The 20,928-nt window shown below is 53.4% G+C and overlaps 4 protein-coding genes across 10 annotated transcripts; 3 read left to right on the top strand and 1 right to left on the bottom strand.

The window, feature by feature from the left end:
• The first annotated feature begins 6,566 nt into the window (after nucleotides 1–6,566).
• Nucleotides 6,567–12,496, top strand: PUS3 (pseudouridine synthase 3). Of its 4 annotated transcripts, XM_068659197.1 has the most exons (6): nucleotides 6,655–6,722; nucleotides 8,677–8,760; nucleotides 9,310–9,852; nucleotides 10,899–11,467; nucleotides 11,867–12,057; nucleotides 12,174–12,496. In XM_068659197.1, the coding sequence occupies exons 3-6, from the start codon at nucleotides 9,361–9,363 to the stop codon at nucleotides 12,425–12,427; spliced, it is 1,506 nt and encodes a 501-aa protein (XP_068515298.1). In that variant the 5' UTR covers nucleotides 6,655–6,722; nucleotides 8,677–8,760; nucleotides 9,310–9,360; the 3' UTR covers nucleotides 12,428–12,496. The 4 variants fall into 4 exon arrangements, with proteins under 4 accessions (XP_068515299.1, XP_068515296.1, XP_068515297.1 ...); XM_068659198.1 differs by lacking the exon at nucleotides 8,677–8,760 and having other exon boundaries at nucleotides 6,567–6,722; nucleotides 10,899–11,170; XM_068659195.1 differs by lacking the exon at nucleotides 8,677–8,760 and having other exon boundaries at nucleotides 6,567–6,722.
• On the bottom strand, nucleotides 7,063–12,849 carry HYLS1 (HYLS1 centriolar and ciliogenesis associated). Of its 2 annotated transcripts, XM_068659204.1 has the most exons (3): nucleotides 12,711–12,849; nucleotides 11,964–12,045; nucleotides 7,063–8,296 (listed from the first exon to the last, which is right to left on the bottom strand). In XM_068659204.1, exons 2-3 carry the CDS (start codon nucleotides 12,009–12,011, stop codon nucleotides 7,460–7,462), a joined length of 885 nt encoding a protein of 294 aa, XP_068515305.1. In that variant the 5' UTR covers nucleotides 12,012–12,045; nucleotides 12,711–12,849; the 3' UTR covers nucleotides 7,063–7,459. The 2 variants fall into 2 exon arrangements, with proteins under 2 accessions (XP_068515305.1, XP_068515306.1); XM_068659205.1 differs by lacking the exons at nucleotides 11,964–12,045; nucleotides 12,711–12,849 and adding an exon at nucleotides 9,583–9,701.
• A 94-nt stretch (nucleotides 12,850–12,943) lies between these two features.
• Nucleotides 12,944–15,716, top strand: RPUSD4 (RNA pseudouridine synthase D4). Of its 2 annotated transcripts, none has more exons than XM_068659202.1 (7): nucleotides 12,944–13,099; nucleotides 13,197–13,350; nucleotides 13,903–14,104; nucleotides 14,338–14,431; nucleotides 14,510–14,660; nucleotides 14,931–15,028; nucleotides 15,172–15,716. In XM_068659202.1, the coding sequence occupies exons 1-7, from the start codon at nucleotides 12,944–12,946 to the stop codon at nucleotides 15,367–15,369; spliced, it is 1,053 nt and encodes a 350-aa protein (XP_068515303.1). In that variant the 3' UTR covers nucleotides 15,370–15,716. The 2 variants fall into 2 exon arrangements, with proteins under 2 accessions (XP_068515303.1, XP_068515302.1); XM_068659201.1 differs by having other exon boundaries at nucleotides 12,944–13,108.
• Nucleotides 15,717–15,855: 139 nt separating this feature from the next.
• PANX3 (pannexin 3) lies at nucleotides 15,856–20,183 on the top strand. Of its 2 annotated transcripts, none has more exons than XM_068659200.1 (5): nucleotides 15,856–17,094; nucleotides 17,876–18,018; nucleotides 18,207–18,421; nucleotides 18,533–19,164; nucleotides 20,011–20,183. In XM_068659200.1, exons 1-5 carry the CDS (start codon nucleotides 16,512–16,514, stop codon nucleotides 20,070–20,072), a joined length of 1,635 nt encoding a protein of 544 aa, XP_068515301.1. In that variant the 5' UTR covers nucleotides 15,856–16,511; the 3' UTR covers nucleotides 20,073–20,183. The 2 variants fall into 2 exon arrangements, with proteins under 2 accessions (XP_068515301.1, XP_068515300.1); XM_068659199.1 differs by having other exon boundaries at nucleotides 18,533–19,176.
• Nucleotides 20,184–20,928: the final 745 nt, after the last annotated feature.

Raw genomic sequence — 20,928 nt, 5'->3', positions numbered from 1 at the left:
CCCCATTCACCTACAACACCCAGACATCCAGCTCTTCTCCAGGAGTCCAGATTCCTCCTCCTCGGGGCTGCCTGAACACCTGGGTCCTCCCTATTGTTCCTAGATGTAGGTCACACAGCAAAGAGTGCTCACAAAAGCACACAATGTTTGAGGTTGGAGGGGACCTCTGGAGGTCCTTCTGAGCTCCAGGAGGGCCACCCAGAGTGGGTTGCCCAGGACCATGTCCAGACAGCTTTTGAAGATCACTGAGAAGGGAGACTCCAGAACCTCTCTGGGCAACCTCTTCCAGTTCTTAGTCAATTGCACAGTACAGAAGTGCTTCTTGATACTCAGGCAGAACCTCTCATGTTCCAATGTGCCCATTGCCTCTTGTTCTGGCACTAGGCACCACTGAAAAGAGCCTGGCTTTGTCCTCTTTGGTATTTCTATATGTTGTCGAGATCCACCCCTGAGCCTCCTATTCTCCAGACTGATCAATAGCAGCTCTCTCAACATTTCCTCACATACAAGATGCTTCATCATCTCTATGGCCCTTTGCTGGACTCAGCAATACAATGTTCTTGTACCCAGGTTCTGGTGGCTGGATGGAGAACCAGACAGGAAAAACACTAATTGGATGATCAGGACGAAAGAGTATTGGTGAATGGGTTGTTCCCTAGCTGGAAAGCATTGACAAATGGGGCACCCAAGGGAGACAACTCTCACCACCTTTGTAGATGACACCAAAAAGGGATACGCTTCATGGGAACCAAGTCAGGTGGAAGGATTGGCCTGACAGGAACCTGATAAAAATCAGCAAAAATGAACTCCAGGTCTGGTACTTGGGCCTAACCAAAGTGCTGTGATAGGTGCTGGGGACAGCCTGTCGTGGCACAGCTCTGTGGAAAAGGTCTTGGAGCAGAAGGCAAGATATGACTGAGCAGTGTGTTCAGGTGTCATGTAGTGTAAGCATTGCTCTACAACAACTGAAACATCGGAGTGTTATCAGCATTGTTCTCATCCTAAATCCAAAATGCAGAACCACACCAGCTACTAGTAAGGAAAATAACTGTGTTTTAGGAAGGAAACTAACTTAGTTAGGAACTCTATTTTAGGAAGGAGATAGGAACTTTATTTTAAGAAGGAAAATAACTCCATCCCAGTCAAAACCAGGATAGCAGCAGTGGCCAGCGGCTTCCTGAGCAGTATGTACAGGAGCCTCGTCAAAAGGCCAAAAAGTATCCCCCCAGACATCACTCATTAGACCACATTAGACGTCCTTGGTCCTGAGTTTAATCAACACCTTGCTCCCTTTCTCTCCATGTGGGTCTGTAATGTCACTGGAGATCCACAGGAAGCTGCAGTCTGTCATGGCTGACCTTTGGTCAGCCTACCCAGTGCCATGACTCAGGCCGCAGCGTGCACAGGAATTCTGTGCTTTGAGGGCACCCCAGAGATGCCCCTTCTGGATGGGCTGTGCCACCCTGAGTCCTGTCCTTGTCTCTGCAGTGTCAGTGCTGCTGTGCCACCCCAGTGAGCAGCAGCAAAGTGCAGGCCCCACACCTCTATCACCAGCTCACTGCCAGGCCTGTGCTCAGTGTCAGCTTCACCTCCGCTCTGGCCATGGCCATCAACAGCCTCTGCTTCGGCCTCAAGGATGCCCATGGAGGCTGCAGGTGTGAGTGCAGCACCCCCAGACCTCCTGCATCACCTCTGGCCAGTAGGGAGGTGACCCTGGGGCCTTTTTTTTTTTTTTTTTTTTTTTCCCAGGTGGCAGACAGGCCTTGGGCCAGGGGTCTCAGGGCCTTGTCCATCCACTTGCTGGGGACAGGAAAGACAGACGTGTGTCGCTTGTCTGAGACATCCGCTGGCCATCCTGTGTCTTCAACCTCAGTGAGCACCTGGGAGTTACTGAAGCTGCTTCTTGTAGGCATCCTGCTCACCTGCCGTGGCATTTATTTATCACAACTAAGTGACAAATCCGCTGGGGCCCGGCGGCCTTCGGGGCAGCGGCCCCGCCGCGAGACCCCGCCGCCCCCTGGCGGGCCCCGCCGGGCCTCGCAGCCCGCTCGGGGGGGGCGGGGAGGGGCCTGAGGGCCGGGCCCCGGGCGGCTTCTGCCCGGGCGCGGCGGGAGCAGGGGAGGGGCGGCGCCCCCTGGCGGCGGCGCGGGGCGGGGCCTCCTCCCGCCCCTCCCGGCGGTGTCGCCGCCGGTTCGAGCCCCGGGGCCGCCCGCTCGGGGCCGTCCCGGGAGGGCCGGGACAGCGGCCCCCGGCTCCGGCTCCGGCTCCGGCTCCGGCTCCGGCTCCGGCTCCGGCTCCGGCAGCGGCCCGGAGGGGAGCCCGGCCTCGGGCCTCCAGAGAGCTCCGCCGCCGGGCGGGACGAGGGGGCCGAGGCGGGGAGCGGGCCCCGGAGCCCCCCCGGAGCCCCCCCGGAGCCCGGGAGCGGGTTCCGAGTGCCCCCTGTAACATCAGACTCTTAACGACGAGGCCATCAGGAATGTAAAAGAGTTTAGAGGGAACAAAGAAGGGTGATTCAGGAGACCCCATGCAGTCTCCGGTTTCTTGTTCTCCAGCTGTTAAGGCGTGGATGTTTCTGGGTGTTTGCTGTAGTCATTATATTCAAAGTTGTTTGACCAATGAAAAGTTATTTTGAAAAGAACTGCTGTGGAGAGAAGGGTGTAAGAGGGGAGCCTGCCCTCAAGATAAAAAAGGCAACACGATGAAGTTACATCAGTAAAGAAGTAGAAAGAAGGAATGAAAAGGAACAGGCTGGCAGAATAGAGACCAGGACGGGAACAGGCACTTTGATTGCCTCATGAAGATAGGTTCGGCCAAACTCAGCAAACTGCTCAGAGAAGCTCGTACTGAAAGTCGCTGGAAATGGGCGCACTGGAGCTGGGCAGAAGCTTGAGCTGAGAGAAGCGGAGCCGTGCACACAACTGCCCCTCATTGGTAAGCAGCTGCACATTGTGGGGAATCATACGTCCTTAGACAAAGACTGTCCTGGTAACCTTACAGCTTATTCTCCTTATTAACAATCGGACAGTTTATGAGCCTGAAATATGGGACCAAACTGAGGTCAAGGTGTGGGACTCTGCTACTAAAAATGACAAGGTTGCGGTGGGATTGCTCAACACCTGGCGAGCAGTCTCTGAGGCCTTACAGAGCCCTGTGGGACCACAGTCAGAAACGTGTGGTTTGCCAGACAGTGAGGGAGCTGCGGGCTCCTTTACTGATCCGACTGCTACGCCATGGGCCCCTCTGCTGCTGCAGCCATCGCAGGCCTTTGCTGTTCCGCCCCCTGCTGACCTGAATGTGCCTTTTGACCCAGGCCTATTGGCCTTGAAAAGGAGCTGGATCTGCTTTTCTTCGATCTGGGAAGAACGGGATACATAAGGTCTGAAGGCCGAGTTGCTTGACAACTTAAAGCGAGACATATTGTTCAAAGGGAATGGAATATGGAGACTTGTGAGTAATCAAGAAAAGGAATGGAAAATGGAGACTTAAGTCATGGAACTTAAAGGATTGTTTGTTACCTTTCCTGATTGTACGTATATATAGGCATGCTTGCGTTTAGTATGTAAAGCAATGTTCTGTATATTTAGAATGTTTGCTGTTTGTGTGTGCGTGTTGGTGGAGCGTAGACTCCCCGCATACCCAGCTCTGTTTACTTGCCTTTTATACTTTTTAGAAATGTTCCTTTTATAAATATTACAAAATTCAGATTGAGTTGAGACCTCATTTATAACACCCCCAGAGCAGCTCGACCCTGCAAATGAGACAGCTGCATATCAGGGCTGCTGGGCCTGCAGGGTGCTGAGGCAGCAGTGTGAGAAACACTCTGTAGCCAGTAACTTAGACTTAGGCGAGGATCTCAGTGAAGTAGTAATTTATGCGCGATTGCAATGGCAGGAGAGCACACCTAGTAGTTCCAAAACACAGTTTATATACTTTTTGATGATGACAGGACCCTCCCATTTCCCCACTGAGTGGGTAATCCAGGTTCACAATCTATCTGATTGCTTCACAGACAATGCATGGCCTTCAGTTGCTGGCCTGTTAAATTTCTGATTTCTTTTGACTTTTTTACTGTTTGAAGTGGTAATGTTTCTTCACTTACCTAACTTGACACCGTGATTTTCACCTAATTGTTCTAAGGAATCTGTCTGCGTTTTACAAGGTCGCCTGCTAAATTTTCTTATCACTGCAAGCATATCTCAATACCACATTCCTTACCTTTAAACAATGTAACTCTGCAAAACCAACATTTTTATTCCCACAGCAATGAGAAGCCGCCCAGGTTTCAGCACAAGCAGGAGGTGATGGAGCTTCCACCACTGCCATGCCACCCTGGTAAGCAGCAGCAGAGTACAAGCGTATCATCTCTGTCACCAGCCCTAGATGCCCATTTCCCAGAGTGTCAGGCTTGCCTCCAGGTGCCCACTCCCAGAATGCTGCACCTGCCCCATCCTATGGAACTTGAAAGGGTGCCTGAGATCCCCACCTCATGCCTCGGTCTCCCTGAAGCCACAGGGGACACACACACATACCCTTGGTCACCTTCTGTGCCACCAGACCCTCTCTGCAGGCAGCAGGGACCAGGGAACAGACAGAGCCTGGGGTGCAGGGGGCAAGGGGCTCAGCACCCGTGGGTGCCCAGCCCTGACAGCCCTGTCCTTGGAGCCACCAAGCTTCTGCCCCGTGATGTTCCCCAGCTGCAGCGACCTTCACAGGGGGAACCCTGGGGTTCCCGAGCCCAGCACCCCTTTGCCAGTGCTCTAGAACTACATCTGCAAGCAAGGTGGGTATGGGGCACTGGAGAAGGGGGAGGACACCTAGGAGACACCAGGGAGATGTCTCACAGGCTGCATGTCCTTACTCAGAGCTGGACCAAGTGCACAGCACTCCTGTGACAGGCAGAGGTGAGTGGGGGTGGATTTTGGCAGGGGGCAGCTCTTGGGCCAGGGGGCTCAGGGCCTTGTCCCCTTGCAAAGGGTAGGAGGGACAGGAGCACAGTGGCAATGCCAGAGTCCCCTTGGCTGAGGTAAAATCCAGCTTTTTTTCATTTTTTCCCCCAAAATGAGCTTTCCACTAGCAAAAACCCTGTGCAGAGGGTGGGTGGCACCAAGGCAGGTGGGTGTCCCTCCTCTCCTGTGCCTTTGCCCTCCCCAGCATCCTTGTCTTCCCCAACTAATATTGTCCCCAGGTTCCTCACGCCTCCTGAGCACTCTCATCCTTCTCCACCATCTTCAGCCCTCCCAGCTGTCTTTGTCCTCAGGCTCTTCCACCTTCCTTAACACCCTCATCCTTAGTAACTGTCCTTGGCCATTTCAAACCTTCTCATTCCTCCTGAGCATCACTGTCTGTCCTGACCATCTTTATCCCCACCCAAACACCCTCATCCCCTCAACTTGCTGCCCACTTCGCTATCAGCTGCTGGCAGCTATGTGCAGTGCTTAGACAGAAATTAATGAGCATCCTCTGTCTCCCGCAACGTGCTGTGTCACTGTCTCCACACTGCTTCTTCTCTTCCCCTGCAGGGTGACAGGGAACTGGGTGGCAGTGGTGGCTATTCCATTGCCACAGTCCCCTGTCATCCAGTGGCACCCCAAGGACATCAGGAATCCCTCCCTGTGCCATGCTGCACCGGAGCAGGGTGGAGTGGTACTGTAGTGGCACAGCTGGGTGACAACAGCACATCTGCGTGGCAATGATGTGGAAGGATTGAAGTAGGACAGTTGGATCACAGAAGCACAGCTGGATTGCAGTGACATGGCTGGACATGGCTGGACACTGCTGGATCAGTGCCATAGCTGGATCACAGTTGGATGTCTGTGTTAAAATGGCATAGATAGGCAATTGCAAATGCACGGCTGGATTGCACTAGCACATCTGGCTTGTAACAGCACATCTGGATCATGGGAGCATTGCTGTAATGCAAGTGCATGGCTGGAATGGGATGGCACAGCTGGATCACAGCCACACATCTGGGTTGCAATAACACAGCTGGACTGCAATGCCACAGCCAGCTTGTGGTGGCACAGCTTGTGTTGTGGTGCCCTGACCAGGTACACCATGCCACAGAAGGGTTGTGGTCCGAGTAAGGGTCAGGTGGCAACGTCCTCACTTTGGGGTTCATGGCCATGGAGCCATCAGCCTCACAGCGAGCCCTAAGTCATGCCTCAGCTGTGCGTGTGCCCCTGGTTGGCCCCAGCCCTTGTCTCAGCTCAGTGCAGAGTGAAAATGTAATCAAAATGGAAAGTTAGGTTGGTTTGTAGATCTTCATGTGTCCTTTGCAGAATGGGAAGGTTGGGCAGCTGCTGAGGTGTATGCCACCCTTTTGGTGAATAATGAAAGGGCTGGGATGAATTAGGGTAAATAAAACCCTTTTGGGGACAGAGCCAGCTCTGCCTCGTTCTGGAATACCAGACGGTCCTGCACCAGGAAAAAAGGCCAACAAAGAAGAAAAAAAAAAAAAATAAGGGGGGAGGGGGTGAGAGAGCGGGATGGGGAGAAGAAATGCAAAGGACTTTCCAGACCTGGACTGGACTTTAACCGGGTTGGGATTTCTGGGTTTCAACTCCAGCCCGGTGTCAGCCCCGCCCCCGGGAGGGAGCTTTATGAATATTCCATTTCGTGAACATTCACGAGGCGGGAGGGGCGGCTCACGCCGGGCGGGCGCTTCCGGGTCAGCGGCACCGGCACCGGCACCGGCACCGGCACCGATAGCGGCAGCAGTGCAGGTAGGGGCGGCCCTAGGGTGGGTGCGGGCGAGGGCCCTGGGGGCGGCGGGCAGCGCCGGGAGGAGGCAGCCGCGGCCCAGGCGCCGAGGAGCGCGGGCTCGGCCTTGCTCTTGGTGTCTCCGCTCCGAAATCGGCGGGCGCGCGGAGCGGAAGGAGCGGAACGGCGCGGGAGGGGGTCTGAACGCACGCCCTAGAGATCGTTAAAAAAAAAAAAAGGGGGGGGGGTAGCTTAGAGTTCGGCTGTGCAAGGGTAAGCCTGGGATGATACTCGCTCACTGTGAGCTTTCGGAGAATCCTGCGCCACGTGGTCTTTCTAATTAATCCACACAGCTATAACAGATCTTCTCACATGCTTTATTAAAGAAGCATATTGCCAAGACGCCTTAAATAAAACAGCTCACACAGCAACCAATTCAGGGGAACTGCCACAATTCAATGCAAAAATCACAAAAATCACAAGCCTCATTTTATTGTTTATTCTCTAGAGCATTAAAATCTTGTAATTTGAATGGGTTTACCCTGTCTGCTTCCTATACCTTCTGATAGTTACTCCACATGAAGCCTTGCATGATGTGATAGAGAAGCAAAGATGTTCATAACCCCATAACCTGAGGAGCTGGGTAAAGTTGTACATCATAACCAACACACTTGTATAAACACAAAGGAGATTTTCAGAGTTGTTGAGGACCTGGAGGAGGAAAAAACATCTGTGAATAGAGTGTGGGTGCTGCAGGACTTCAGAAAAAGGTGTTTTTTCGGGGGATGAGGCCGTTGGCCAGGTCCCAGCGCACCTCCCAGCGCAGGGCAGCTCTCTTCTTGTCTGTGGGCACCGTGTAGGCATTGGGGACGCAGGTGCGCTGCGGCCTGCTGGGGAGGCCAGGCCGGTCGAGCATCTGCTCCCGAATGCCCCAGCGCAAGTCCTTCCGCTGGTCCTCGCCTGGCACGTGGAACCTCTCCCACTCTCGCTTGTATTCAAAGTACTTGGCAACCCGATCGGTTTTGCCACGGTTTCGGCCCAGCGCTTCTAACCTTGGTGGAATGAAGGACTTGGGTGGTCCTGCTGTGGCTGTGTACTGAGAGGTGGGAGAGTCCTGGAGGACCCTGAGAAGAAAGGGGGGACCATCCCCAGGGGTCTGTCGGTGACAGTAAGGCTCCAGGGAGGACTCTTCAAGGGAGCTGCTGCTTGTCTCAATTTCTCCCTCAGAAAGGCTGTCTTCTGGGCCAGTGCTCAGCTGACACATTTTCTGTCTCAGGCTCCAGACCTCATCACTGGTGTCCCATGTGCTGATGACTGACTCATCGGAGACCTCAACTCCTCCATCAGGTCTCCGCCTCAGCACCTTCCTCTTCATTGCCAGCCTTCTTGAGTTCCCAGGGGACCACGGTGCGGCAGTGGGCTCTGCAAATGCAGGAAGGGCTGGCTTCAGCCCCGTGGCCACAGTGTAGGGGTCACAGCGGGGGGGTACTCTCCAGCTCTCACTGCTGCCTTGCTGCTCCTCATAGCTCAGAGTGGCCCATCCATACCTTTCTGCTCCCTGTGTGTTCTCCATGGTTTCTGCTGGGTTGGCTGGATCCTGCAAAAATAAACTTGCAGTTTATGTCTTGCAGTGCATCCAAGTTGGATGAAGACATGTAAAAAGGGGCTCTGAGAAAGTCTCTGACTTTTGAGAAGCTTCAGGGTGGCCAAGTTTATGGGTGTCAATCTAGGCTCCAGTTACACAGAGGAGTTCCTGACTATATACAAGTCTACTGCAAACTATGGCACTGCATATGAAGTATCAATGTGAGACTGGATAAAAACACAGGGCAGATTCACTTTGCTCTGTGGCTGTAAGCCTTGTCAGAGGTATTAATGATTCTCCCTTTATGCAAACCACTACGTTCTTTCAAAAACACCATACCTAGTCATGATTAAATCTAGGGACATCAAATAAAGGGTGTTTTATTTCCACAGATGAGGAAAAGATGTTCTTTTAGATGTTGACCATTACAGCCTAAAGGCAGAGCTCCAGGCTGAGTTGTGGGGGGTCTGGTTGAGGTAAGTCTCAAGACTGGCTGCAAAAGGGACGTGGACACTGTTCACATTTAGTGTGCAGGTTTGGGGCTATCTTTATGCCATTAAACAGGTTTGGAAATGCAAGTTTCAATCGTGTAGCAGCGATGCCATTATGAAATGTTAGAGCAGATGGTGCTGCGAGATGACTGGTAGCTGTTAGCAGGCTGTCTGAAGTGTTGATGCTAGCTGAGCACACGGCAAGAACGGGAACTGCTCCGTGACAGCTTTGCACAGGAAATGTGGGAATGTGCTGCTGCCGTGCTGGGCTGCTGGAGCAGAGCTGGTCTGACAGCGGTGGCTGGAGGAAGACGAGTGATTAAAAGTGCCAAAGAGATTTGGAACCTCAAGTAAGATAAAATTGCCCCAGCCAAGCACCTTGACTGTTCCCACATGCTGCTAGGAACACTGAATGATGAAAAAGAGACAAAAGCGTAATTATGTAGATAATTCCTTTACAGAAAGCCTACAGGCACGCGTGTAATAAAAACTGCACAAAAAGGCAGAAACACAGATTTTCTCCTTTCTCTGCAGGACCTGAGGAGCTACCAGCTACTGATTAAAACTCCAAGGGACGCACTCACTATGGCAGATGGGAGTGGGACTACTGATCGAGAGCAGCTCCTGAAGAGGGTGCAGGACTTGGAGGAGGAGGTGAAGCGACTGCAGGAAAAGCTGTTTGAGGGCAAGGAGAGCACTGTGGCAAAAGACACTGTTTCAGCCTCCAGGAAACACAGGAAGCAGCAGCAGCGACCATTTGATTTCAGCGCCTACAGCCGCAGGCACGTGGCACTGAAGATTGCTTACCTCGGCTGGGGGTACCAAGGCTTTGCCAGCCAGGAGAACACCAGCAACACAATTGAAGAGAAGTTGTTCGAAGCCTTGAAGAAGACGCGTCTGGTAGATGACAGACAGACCTCCAACTATCACCGCTGTGGGCGGACAGACAAAGGAGTCAGTGCCTTTGGGCAGGTCAGGATGGATTTACAAGCTCCAATGTGGGGAGCTCGGGATGGAGATTCTATGGCATTAGTGATGAATGGTGATGAGCTTGGTGCTCAGTACATGGCAGTGCAGGTTGGATTTGTTTTTAAAGAACTTTTTCAGACACTAATAGATTATTAGTGCTGTTGTTTTCAGGGGAGGATAAAATGCACTTTAGGCTGCCATTTCCTGAGCCAGGGCAGCTATTAGAACAGCTCAGCACTGCCAAAAAGGGGAGATGCCCCTTCTTCCCCGCATGAACATGTTGCTCTTCCTGTGCCAATTGCAATGCTTGGCAGACCCCTCTCAGCTGAGTTAACTCACTAACACAGCAAAAATAATAACTGGATGGCTTCCCACAGAGTGAGAAAGCTGAATTCCCGTGCAGAAGGGTCTGAGGAGAGCTGCAGCCAGCGGAAGGGAGCGTGGGAGTGGGAGCTGGAGGGAGGGGAGCAGCTGGCCCACATGGTGGCAGGGAGCCATCAGGAAGGCACAGCCTCCGCATGCTGCCATCAGAGCTTTAGGGTGGCTTTGCTTTCCTCCTCTTCCTCCTCCTGCTTTTGCTCTGAGAGCAGATTGTGCTTAGCTTTTGCTTTGCTGGGATGGTTTTAACCTGCACCACTCATCTGCTCTAGGCCACAAAGCAAACCACATGAAATAAAGGCATGGACCACCTTTACATGTGCTGCTTGATGCGCTCACAAACCTGCAAGTGTTAATTCACCTGTTCCCATGCTAGATTTCTCAGCCAGTTGAACTGTTAGTGGGTGCAAGTCATGATCTCCAGTGTGGGGGAGGCGGGAGGAGTAAAAAAAAAAAAAAAAAAAAAAAACATGAGTATCTTGCAGACTGATTAAAACTGAAGCCATTTAGAGACCATGTAGGTCTCTGCTATGTAGGCAGCTTGCAAGTTTCTCTGTTTTATTAAAGGAATCTGTAGCATCTGGTAGGAAGCTTAGTAGAGGCACTTGCAGTTTTACCCACAGGAAGGAGTGGTAAGACAGACCAATTTAAGATACCTTCCTCTGTAGGAGATCCTGAATTTCTACCAAAATGTAAGGCAGAGGTGTAGGAAGACTTGGCTTTACATGCAAAGTACACCCATCCACTACCTAATCCCAGTTTTCCTAATTTTGCAGGTGATTTCCCTAGATCTCCGCTCAAACCTGTCAGAGGGGAAGAAACTAAATGGTTGCAAGGGTAACTCAGAAGGGAAAAACAGTAAATCAGAGGAAGAGCTCTGCTACACCCATATTCTGAACAGGGTGCTCCCACCAGATATCCGCGTGCTGGCCTGGTCCCCTGTGGAGCCTGACTTCAGCGCACGGTTCAGCTGCCTCAGGAGGACCTACCGCTACTTCTTTCCCTGCGCGGACCTGGACGTGGCCCTCATGCACGCTGCCGCCCAGAGGTATGTGGGGACACATGATTTCCGTAACCTGTGTAAAATGGACGTGGCCAACGGTGTGATCAACTTCCAGAGAACAATTCTCAGCGCCCAGGTGATGTGGGTGGACAGGGGAGCTGAAACTGGGCTGCGGGACCCTTTTCGACTATGCCAGTTTGAGGTGACAGGACAAGCATTCCTCTACCACCAAGTGCGCTGCATGATGGCCATCCTTTTCCTGATCGGACAGAGGATGGAGAGCCCAGAAATCATTGACGAGCTGCTGGATGTAGAGAAGAACCCCCGAAAACCACAGTACAGGTATGGACAGCTCAGGAAACCTCCTAGGCTGCTTCTCAGAGACCACTGTGTGCGAAGCACTGGTGGCAAAGCCCTCTTCTGCCAGCCTGCAAAGCCATCTTGTACAGGAAGGAAGCAAGCTGCCAGCGGCCTCTCTGTGAGATAGCGTTAAAGATCACCTTTTCTTGTTAGTGCTTTACTCTTAGACAAGTTATTGATGGTTTTAGCCCTAGTTATTTGGTTAAAAAAAAAATAAAATCAAAAAAGCAGTTTTGTGAGAGGCAGCACTGTTGTTAGCAGAAAGAGCCAGCTGTTGTGCTGTTGCATTAGCCTTTTGATCCTTTTTTATTGCAGGCCCTTTCTAGCATGCCTCCAAACCCTTAGCCATCTGTTTGTAACACCTTCTCTCCTCTTCCCTAGCATGGCTGTGGAGTTTCCCCTGGTCCTGTATGACTGTGAGTTTGAGAACGTTCAGTGGATCTATGACCAGGAGGTACAGGAGTTCAATGTTACCCACCTGCAGCAGCTCTGGGCCAGCCACGCAGTCAAAACTCAAGTGCTGCATAACATGTTACAAGGCCTGGATGCTGCTCCAGTGGCTGCAGGGAAAGGTAAAAAGATGGCAGAAATTATATAGGGATAGTATTAACGGGTTTAAAAAAAAATAAACAAGGGGATAATCAAACTGATGTTTGAAAGCTCAGCTATTTCTTCACTTGTGTTGCAGGACCAGGGGATGTCACTGCTACTGTCCTTTGGGGAGATCTGAAACCTCCAGTGCAAAACCAGGCCAGCAGCTTCATGGAAGGCGTCAAAGCCCGTACATACAAGCCCTTACTGGAGCGGCCCAAGTGCGAGGGGCTGGAGTCCCGCATCCAGCACTGCCTGCGGAGGGGCCGCAGCCAGGCTGCTGAGCGGGCTGCCAAGCGGCTCTGCACCACGGGAGGCCCGGAGCTCGCCTCACCAACCAGTGACTCCTGAAGGGATGCTCGCCTTTTTTCTTTCCATTTCCTGTTGCGAGTTTGATAAATTTCCGGTGATTTGGGTAAAGTGCTGCTGTGTCGCGGCCTGTGGAGGGGCACGAGCGGGGGGGAAAGGAGTGGGGCGCGGGTTGGCCTCCTCAGAGCAGCCCCCGCGCGGTGTGGCAGCCCCGGGCTTGAGGTACCGAGGCCTCCCCACGCACTGCGGAAGGCGGGGCAGGGCACGACACGACACGACACGACACGACACGACACGACACGACACGACAGGCTCAGCCCGATACCTGCCGCCCCCCAGCTGCTCCCGTCCTCGCGCCGCAGCCGTTGCCGGTCCCCAACCGCCGCCCGTCTTCAAACGGCCGAAGGGGCGGGACGGGAGGGCCGCACTGCCCTTTCCCATTGGCGGAGCGCCTTGTCGCTCATCCCCTCCCGCCCTTTCCCATTGGGTGAGGAGGCTGAGGGGCCGGCTTCCGCGCCGCCGCCATTGGCCGGGAGGGCGAAGAGGGAGGAGAGGAAAATGGCGGCGGGCGGCGGGGCGCTGTGGCGCCGGCGAGCGGCCGCCCTGAGCCGGGCCGCGCGCTCCGTCTGCGGGCGGGCGGCGGGGGCGGAGCGGCTGGCGGGGCGGCTGCGGGCGCGGCGGAGGGAGGAGGAGGAGGAGGAGAAGAAGCGGGAGGTGAGCGCGGTCGGGCCGGGGGCGGTGCTCCCCTCAGGGTGCCCAGCAGCGGCCGCCGGGAGCCGTCGTCCCGCCGCCTGCCTCTCGTCCCCCGCAGGTGCCGGGGAACCCGGCGCGGAGACAGGCCCGAGAGCTGGCCGCGCTGCAGCGGGTGCACCCCAACGTGTTGGCCAGAGTGCTGAAGCAGGGAGCCGTGTACCAGGACGAGGAGGTGGTGGTGCTCAACAAGCCCTATGGCCTCCCCGTGCACGGTGAGGGGCGCCCGTCCCAGCGGGCGGAACGTCTGCTGGTCCCCCTCGTGGGCAATGGCACGTTGGGAGGTGGTAGAAAACACCCCCAAACACAAAGAGTGCCGCTGCTGTTATGCTATAGGGCTGCTGATACCTTGCATGTTTCCCGCACAGTGTGGGTCATCGCTTTGGTTTTAGCATGTAGGGAGTTCAGAAGGGGCCTTGGGCTTGGGGGTTCTCCCATCTGACCAAACGGGGGAGAATAGCTATACCTGTCATGGTGCTAGAGGGGTCCTCTGTCTTTGTCCTTTTTGTGCTGCGGTTTTCTTTCTTCCTTTCAGCTCCAAGGAAAGGTGTGGGGTGTTTGCCATCTTTAGATCATGGCTTGAATTGAGCTGCCTTAGCAGCTTGTTCTGTAGAAGAAATGCATAGTGCTGTCTCTTGCTGGCTACTGTTAAGACAAGAATCCCGCTATATCTTGCAGCCCATTCGTCTTGTTTTGTGGGATTAATTTAAGCTAGACGAGGATGTGAATACCTGCCCTTATTGCCTTGCTGTCTGTGGGTTATGCAGGTGGCCCTGGAATCAAGAACTGTATCACTGATGTGCTGCCAATTTTGGCCAAGATGCTGGAAAACATGAGAGCTGAAACCCTGCACCTGTGTCATCGGCTGGACAAAGAGACCACAGGTGTCATGGTACTGGCACGGAGCAAGGAGGCAGCAGACAGGATCCGACTCCTCTTCAAAACTCGCCAAGTGGAGAAGATATACTGGTAGGAATGGTTTTGTAGGAAAAAAAAAGTCTTTGGTGAGGAGCAAAGGGAGAATTGCCGGTGTGCAGATGTTGGAAAGTGGGGCTCTATGGAAGTGATGGGTATTTGATCATGAGCATTTGGGTCTCCCATTAGAGGGCTGACTCCTGGGAAGAGAGATGAGGGAGGGTTGCTGTCCTAGATGTGCAGAGGGCTGGAGCTGTACCCCACAGACCTCTGCTTTCCCTCCACAGGGCAATTAGCGTAGGGCACCCCGACCCTGCTGAGGGCATTGTGGAAATCCCTGTGGTGGAGAAGGAGGTGCAGAGCCACCAGCCACACTACAAAGTGAGTGAGCACCCTCTCAGCCACAGTTTGAATGCTTTCTTCCCTTTCCTATGGGCTCACCCTGTCTTTATTATTCAGATGACACTGGCTCCAAACTACCGCCTGTCTCCTGAGGATGGGAAGGTGCTGAAAACTCGCAAGAATCGCAGTGCAGAAACTGCTGTGACACGGTACCGCATTCTGGCTAGCTCATCTGCCTGCTCTCTGCTGGAGCTCCAGCCCATCACAGGTGAGGTTTGGCCATGTTTGTGCATTGTGACAGCCACCCAGCTGCTTTGTGCTTTGTGCCTGACTGTGCTTTCTGTGCAGTCAGGAGCAGTCCTGGAAGTAGGAACAAGCTGTAGAGCTTGGCCAAGGCTCTGGAAAGTAACAGTTTGCTGCCAGTGGTCTCAGCACAGGGTTATCTGGTGCAAGAATGCTGGTGGATGGATGGCAGGTGTGGAGCTGATGCCCACTGTGGCAGATGTGATGTATCTCCTCTTCTTCCTCTTCATCTCAGGAGTGAAGCACCAGATCCGGGTTCATCTGGCTTATGGGCTGGGGTGTCCAATACTGGGGGATCACAAATACTCACACTGGAACAAGCTGGCACCCCAGGTAAGGCAGATACTGTGCCACAGAGTGTTGCAAAGACCAGCTGTTTGGTGGCACCTGCTGGGGTTTTGAAGTCAGGCTGCTGACGTGGGGCTGTAGAAGGGATGCTGGGTCTGTCCTCATGCCACTCTCCGTCCTCACTGCAGAAGCTTCCTGAAATCACCCTGAGAAGGCTGAAGCTGGAGCAGAGCAAGGCTCGCCACCTCCCCCTGCACCTCCATGCCCAGCGCCTCTCCCTGCCACTGGGTGCCAGTGGGGGCAAGCGGATAGACCTCGTTTGTGAGCCACCTGTCTTCTTTCACAGGACATTGAGGAAGCTGGAGCTGGACATTGATAAAAACTAGGATGAGGCTCATCAGCAGGACAGGACTGGTTCTGTGCATCTCCATGCCTCTAGCACATGGTAGTGCTGGATCCAGCCTTGCTGCAGTGATGTCTGCCTTGCAGCAAGTGGTGTGATATGGTCTGTGGTCTCTGCTGCTTGGGAGAAACCTCATCTGATGGGTAACAGCGCTGCTGGCTTCAGCGTGTGCACTTTTGCCCACAATCCAGGCCTGGTTTAGAGCAGAAATGTGGCTAGGTGCACTCAGGAGCCTCTTGTTCATGCTGATAAATCTGGGTAGAAACTGGGCATCACTCAGTCTGTGTTTTGAACTTGACCATGTGTAATAAAGGACCCATCTCCTGCGGAGGTGAAGGTTGTGTGGTTGTCTGTGGGCAGGGCGGGATGATCTCAGTGCCTAGGCAGGTTTGAGTCCATGTGGGTGTAACCCCACCTGGTTTGGGACCTCCCTGGCTCATCCCTTCTGTGCCGTCTATCATCCTGGCACTCTGATTTGGAGACTCCTTTTGTTTGAAAATGCAGCAAAAATGAAATTTGGCAGCAGCTGTGGGTTTTGAGTGTTGAGAGACTGTTCAGAGCTGCAGCATGGTGGGGACTCCCTCTCCTTGGCTTGGCTGAGCAGCCCAGGGCTCCCCCAGCTTGGTGCTGTCAGCACAGGGCTTTGGCTGTCTGCTTTTTGGGCAGCAGCCGTACTGCCAGAGTGGGGGAGCTTTTCTACCCTTCTCTTTTCCATCCCACCACCCCCTTCTGATTTCCATATTGCTTATTTCTAGATCCCTCTACTTGCATTGCTCTCCCACTGGAGCTTGCTACCTTGTCCCTGATTGCGTGGGCTGCTGGTCCCATGGTGCCAGGCTGGAGAGGGTGAGAGGGAGAGATTAAAAAGCTGGCATGTGGGGAATTGCAGCCTATGCTCTGTATCAGTAGTGCAGCCACTGACATCTCAGCTCCCACTGTCCCTTGGCCTGTCCCCAAGTCTTGGGACTGGGAGACCTTCAGGAGCCCTAGTTCTCTGCCCGTGCAGGATTGCTGGAAAGGGCTCTTTGTACCCTGTGGGGCCACTCAGCTGGGACTTTTCAGTAGGATGATGCCCCATACTTGCTTGTTACAGGAGGCAAAAATAGCTTGGGAGTCCCACACCCCATGAACATGCTGCTGGAAATACATCTGCTTATGAGAGAGGGGAGTAAAACCACCAAGATCTGGTATGCAGTGGGACAAGTGGTGGCTGGGCAGGAATGCTGTCTTCCTGGCCATGGTGCTGTGACTGCGAGGTGTTGTTTTTTTTTTGTTTTTTTTTTTTCCTATTTCAAGGCATGCTATTTGCATCCTCACCAGGGAAAGGCTTCCCCTGTAATTATCAGTCAATTTAACGCACTGTCTAAGCTGTCGTTTACAGCTGCCTGGCTGGTAGCGCTTGGCATGCGATACCTTCAGACATACAAAATCACTTGCCACGCTGCTTGCACCTCAGACAGTACCAGAGCTCCAGGCAGCAGCACCAACTTCCATTTCCCTGTGGCGCGTCCTGTCCCAGATAGAAAAATGTCCCTGTCACACACAGCTGCTGAGTATATGCTTTCGGATGCCCTCCTCCCGGACCCCAGTGGCTCCCGTGCCAAGGGCTTGCGTCTGGAGCTGCCAAGTGACCGTATGCTGAAGTTCATCGCAGTGGGGCTGCCCCTCTTCCTCGTCTCTCTGGCCTTTGCCCGGGAGTTCTCTGCTGGTGAGTTGTGGGGGATGGGGGTTTGCACCAGCCACTGATCACATTTTGTTGCTGGGACAGATTTGGTCTATGGGGGTGGTGGGTGCTGTAAAAGCTTGGTGTTTTCACACACATGGGCATGCTCTGAGACAGAACGCTAAAATCCCCTAAAATGGGATTTCTAGGCTTTCTGTCTCAGGTCTATTAGTTGATTGTGGATTTTAGTTGATTTTGATCAATCTGATGGGGTTTTATTGTTTTGTCTAATTTCTGGTAGCCATCACGGTGCACAAACAGCAATCCTAAAACCCCAGCAATCTTAAAGGCTGTCTGTGCTCTGCTGCTCACCGGCTGCTCTGCTTACAGCACTCCTTTGTGTTCCCACTGCAACAGCAGGGTTGTTTCAGAGGAGTTGCTGGTGGAGTGTCGGGGTTCCCCATGGTGCTCTCTGGGGGCTTTACTGTACCAGGGTGCCTCCGTGTCTTGGTGCTTGCCTGGATGACGGGGATGGGCTGGTGATGGCAGTACACAGGGCTTCACTGATAGAGCTGTTGGGTGTTTCTCAACCTCAAGCCAGAACAGGATTTGGCTAATGTTCTGCTGCAGGATTTGGTTTCACACTGGGTTCTAGCTGGACTTAAATATTGCTGCCATGAACCTGTGGCTGTGCTCAAAGGGAAGTGTTCAGGAAGTGATGGTAAAGCTCCTCTGACAGCCAGAAAATGCAGTGGGGACAGGCATTTCCAAGAGACATTCAAAAAGAGCCCTGTCCCACCTGCTCAGCTCCTCTCCTCCTTTGTAGGCTCGCAGATCAGCTGCTTCTCCCCCTCCAACTTCACGGGGAAGCAATCTGCCTATGCTGACACGGCTTGCTGGGACTCACTCCTCCACCATGGCTTTGATGCTGAAGGACATGCTGTCACCAAGTCCCTTTGGGTTCTCAAGGTATGTCGACGGGCCAGGATGGGACCACCAAGATGGTGTCTGGGCACTACCAGGTCTCACCATGATGTCAGTGGGGGTGGATCTTGCAGGAGCAAAGTAGTCCAGCACCTCACCCCCCCTAAAATCCCTCTACCCTGGGGGTACTCTAAGATGATTTCTCTAACCTGGGGGTGGTCTTCTCCACCCAGGTTTTCCCGTACTCGCTGCTGGTAGTGGCGGTGCTCATGTACCTGCCCTACCTGCTGTGGCGCTATGCAGCCACCCCTGCCCTTCACTCCGATCTCCTCTTCATCATTGATGAGCTGGACAAGTCCTACAACCGCTCTGTACGCCTGGTACAGCACATGAGGAAGGTCCAGCAGTCCAGTACTGAGCCAGAACAATTTTGGGAGGAATATGAGAGGTGAGATGGTGGGATGGGGATGTGCTTCTTTAGCCCCTCTGTGCTGTATTTGGGCCACATCCTCATTCAGTGAAGTAGTGGGGTGGCTTCAAGTCACTGCTCTCTTTCCAGGGCTCGCCAGGAGAGGTACTTCGAGTTCCCACTGCTGGAGCGCTACCTGGTGTGCAAACAGCACTCCCACTCCCTGGTCATCATCTACCTCCTGAGGAACCTTCTCCTGCTCTTGTTCTTGGCTGCCACTTGTCTCTATCTGGTCTTTCTCCATCTCAACATCTTCTTTCAGGATGAGTTCAGCTGCTCCATCAAAACAGGGCTGCTTCAAGCTGAGCCCCATGTTCCCCCACTCATCCCTTGCAAGCTGGTCTTCTTCTCTGTCTTCCAGCTCATCAGCCTCACGGTTGGTGGTGTCTATGTCCTCCTTATGCCTGTAGTCATCTACAATGCTCTGCAGCTCTGCCAGTGGGACAAAGGGTTCCTCTCTGTCTATGAGATGCTGCCTGCCTTTGATCTTCTCAGCCGCAAGATGCTCACCTGCCCCATCAACGACCTCAACATCATCCTTCTTTTCCTCCGGGCCAACATCTCCGAGCTGACATCCTTCAGCCGCCTCAGTGCTGTCAGTGCCTTGCGGGAGGCCACTGCTGACAAGCAGGACATCGATACCGTTGTTGACTTCATGACACTGCTGGCTGGGCTGGAGGCCTCCAAGCCAAAATATGAGGCTTGTGTGCCCATGGCCAACGGTGAGGCCATAGGTAGGTCTTTGGGGTAGAGATGACCTCTCTTTGCAGTCTTCTCAGCACCCATGCTGTCACATCCTACTTTGTGGATGAGGCTGAACCTGTCCACTCTGTACCTTAACCTCTTGCCAAGACCTTAAAGCTTTTTGGGTGAGGGTTGGGGTGCTGCAGGGGTCACTGAGGGGGCGGCTGATGGCTTTCTCTCCCCTTTCATGTCTGGGGACTGGTTTGGCAGCCAGGGCCGTGATGCTACCACAAGCCCACGCGTAGGCAGGGGTTGCTATAGGAACAGTTTCACTGAGAAAACTGCAGAGCTTAAACCCAGGCTCTGGGCAAACTGGGGGACTGGGAGGGTCCTCATTTTTGAGGAAGACAACAGCCCGGTCTGTTGATGAGTGGGGGCTTAGCCTTAAATTTTAGGGTGCTGGTGTAATATTCTCATGTTACCATGGCTGTGGGTGGTGGACAGGCTCCCAAAGCACCAATGCTTCCTCTACCACATAAGATTTTGTGGGGAGGTGGGGGGGCACCTCCTTTGTCATCTCCTGGAGTAGCTCACAGTGGTTTCTGGGCTCTGCAAAACAACTCACCCCTGGCAGGGTGAGAGCCAGGATGCCTCTGCTCCTTTCCTTGCCCTGAATATGCAGTCTGAGGTTTGTGGTTTTGAAACGAATAAATATGGAAAGAAAGGGACATTGAGCTGTATTTAGCATCGTTGTTGGCATGGCAACTGCAGGGCTGGCACAACCAGCTCTGGGTCTAGCTGGTGGAGAAAGCCCAGGATGCTGGTGTGAGGTGGCTCAAATGCTCAGGTACTGAATTTTTTCCTCTTTTCCCTGCCCTATCCAGAAATGAAGCCTGGAGCGGAAGCAAAGGGAAAAGCTACCCGTGACTCCCTCGGCTCTGCCTGAGCCTGGCCCCAGCAGCTTCTGGATCTAAGCCTGGTCGCTTTGTTGGGATCCACTTGCATACTCTTCAATGGTAGTAGCATTGGTTGTGTACATTAAACTCAGGTTTTGATACAGGTGTGACGGCTTCTGTAATATGGCACTGGCAGCCAGGCTGAGCTCACCTGTCTGTCCCCCTTTCCATTGTGCTGGGGTTGAATCCTCCCCACCTCTCCAGCCAAAAAGGGTCAAAACATAAAACAGTACAGTAACTCTCAGACATCTGAGTGCTGCGTGCTGTAGTGCTGCTTCCATGAGAATTTTTCCTGATGTCACAGCAGGATTGAGAAATGAGGGTTTCAGTGATATGGTTGGATGGGGGGGAGAGGACCCAAGAACCCCCTAGCCATTCTCTGTTATTAACTAGGACATCCGCTGCAGCAGACACTCCTGTCACAAAGAGATGTGTGAAACAGGAGCCCTTGGCTATATCTCTGCCCCTTTACTTGATGGGATGTGCCCTATGCTCTCAGCCCTAGAGGGAAATTGTCCTGCAAGGGGGTGAAATTCTTCCTCAAGGCACGTTGGGGAGGGTAGCGGGGCTTGGGGGCCACCCAGCACTGCTACAGCAGAGCAAGGGCCAGAAGGTGGGTGGGGAGGAAAGGGAAAGAGGAGCTGCAGGGGCTAGGATGCTCACGGAGTAGAAGGGAACCTTTTTGCCAGGACCAGGCAGCTTCTGGCAGCTTGGTGGGGGCTGCAGCAATGGAGAAGTGACATCCCTGTGACCCAGGTTTCCTCCAGGTCTCCAAAAGCCAAGGAAAAAGGGGGAGGGAAAAAATAAATTAAAAAAAAAAAAACTTAAAGACAAGTGTGTCAGAGC

Source organism: Anas acuta, chromosome 23, assembly GCF_963932015.1.
Source record: "Anas acuta chromosome 23, bAnaAcu1.1, whole genome shotgun sequence".
In the NCBI taxonomy this organism is placed as follows: Eukaryota; Metazoa; Chordata; class Aves; order Anseriformes; family Anatidae; genus Anas; species Anas acuta.
The sequence above is the reverse complement of the archived record's forward strand: the minus strand, read 5'-3'. Positions and strand labels throughout refer to the sequence as shown.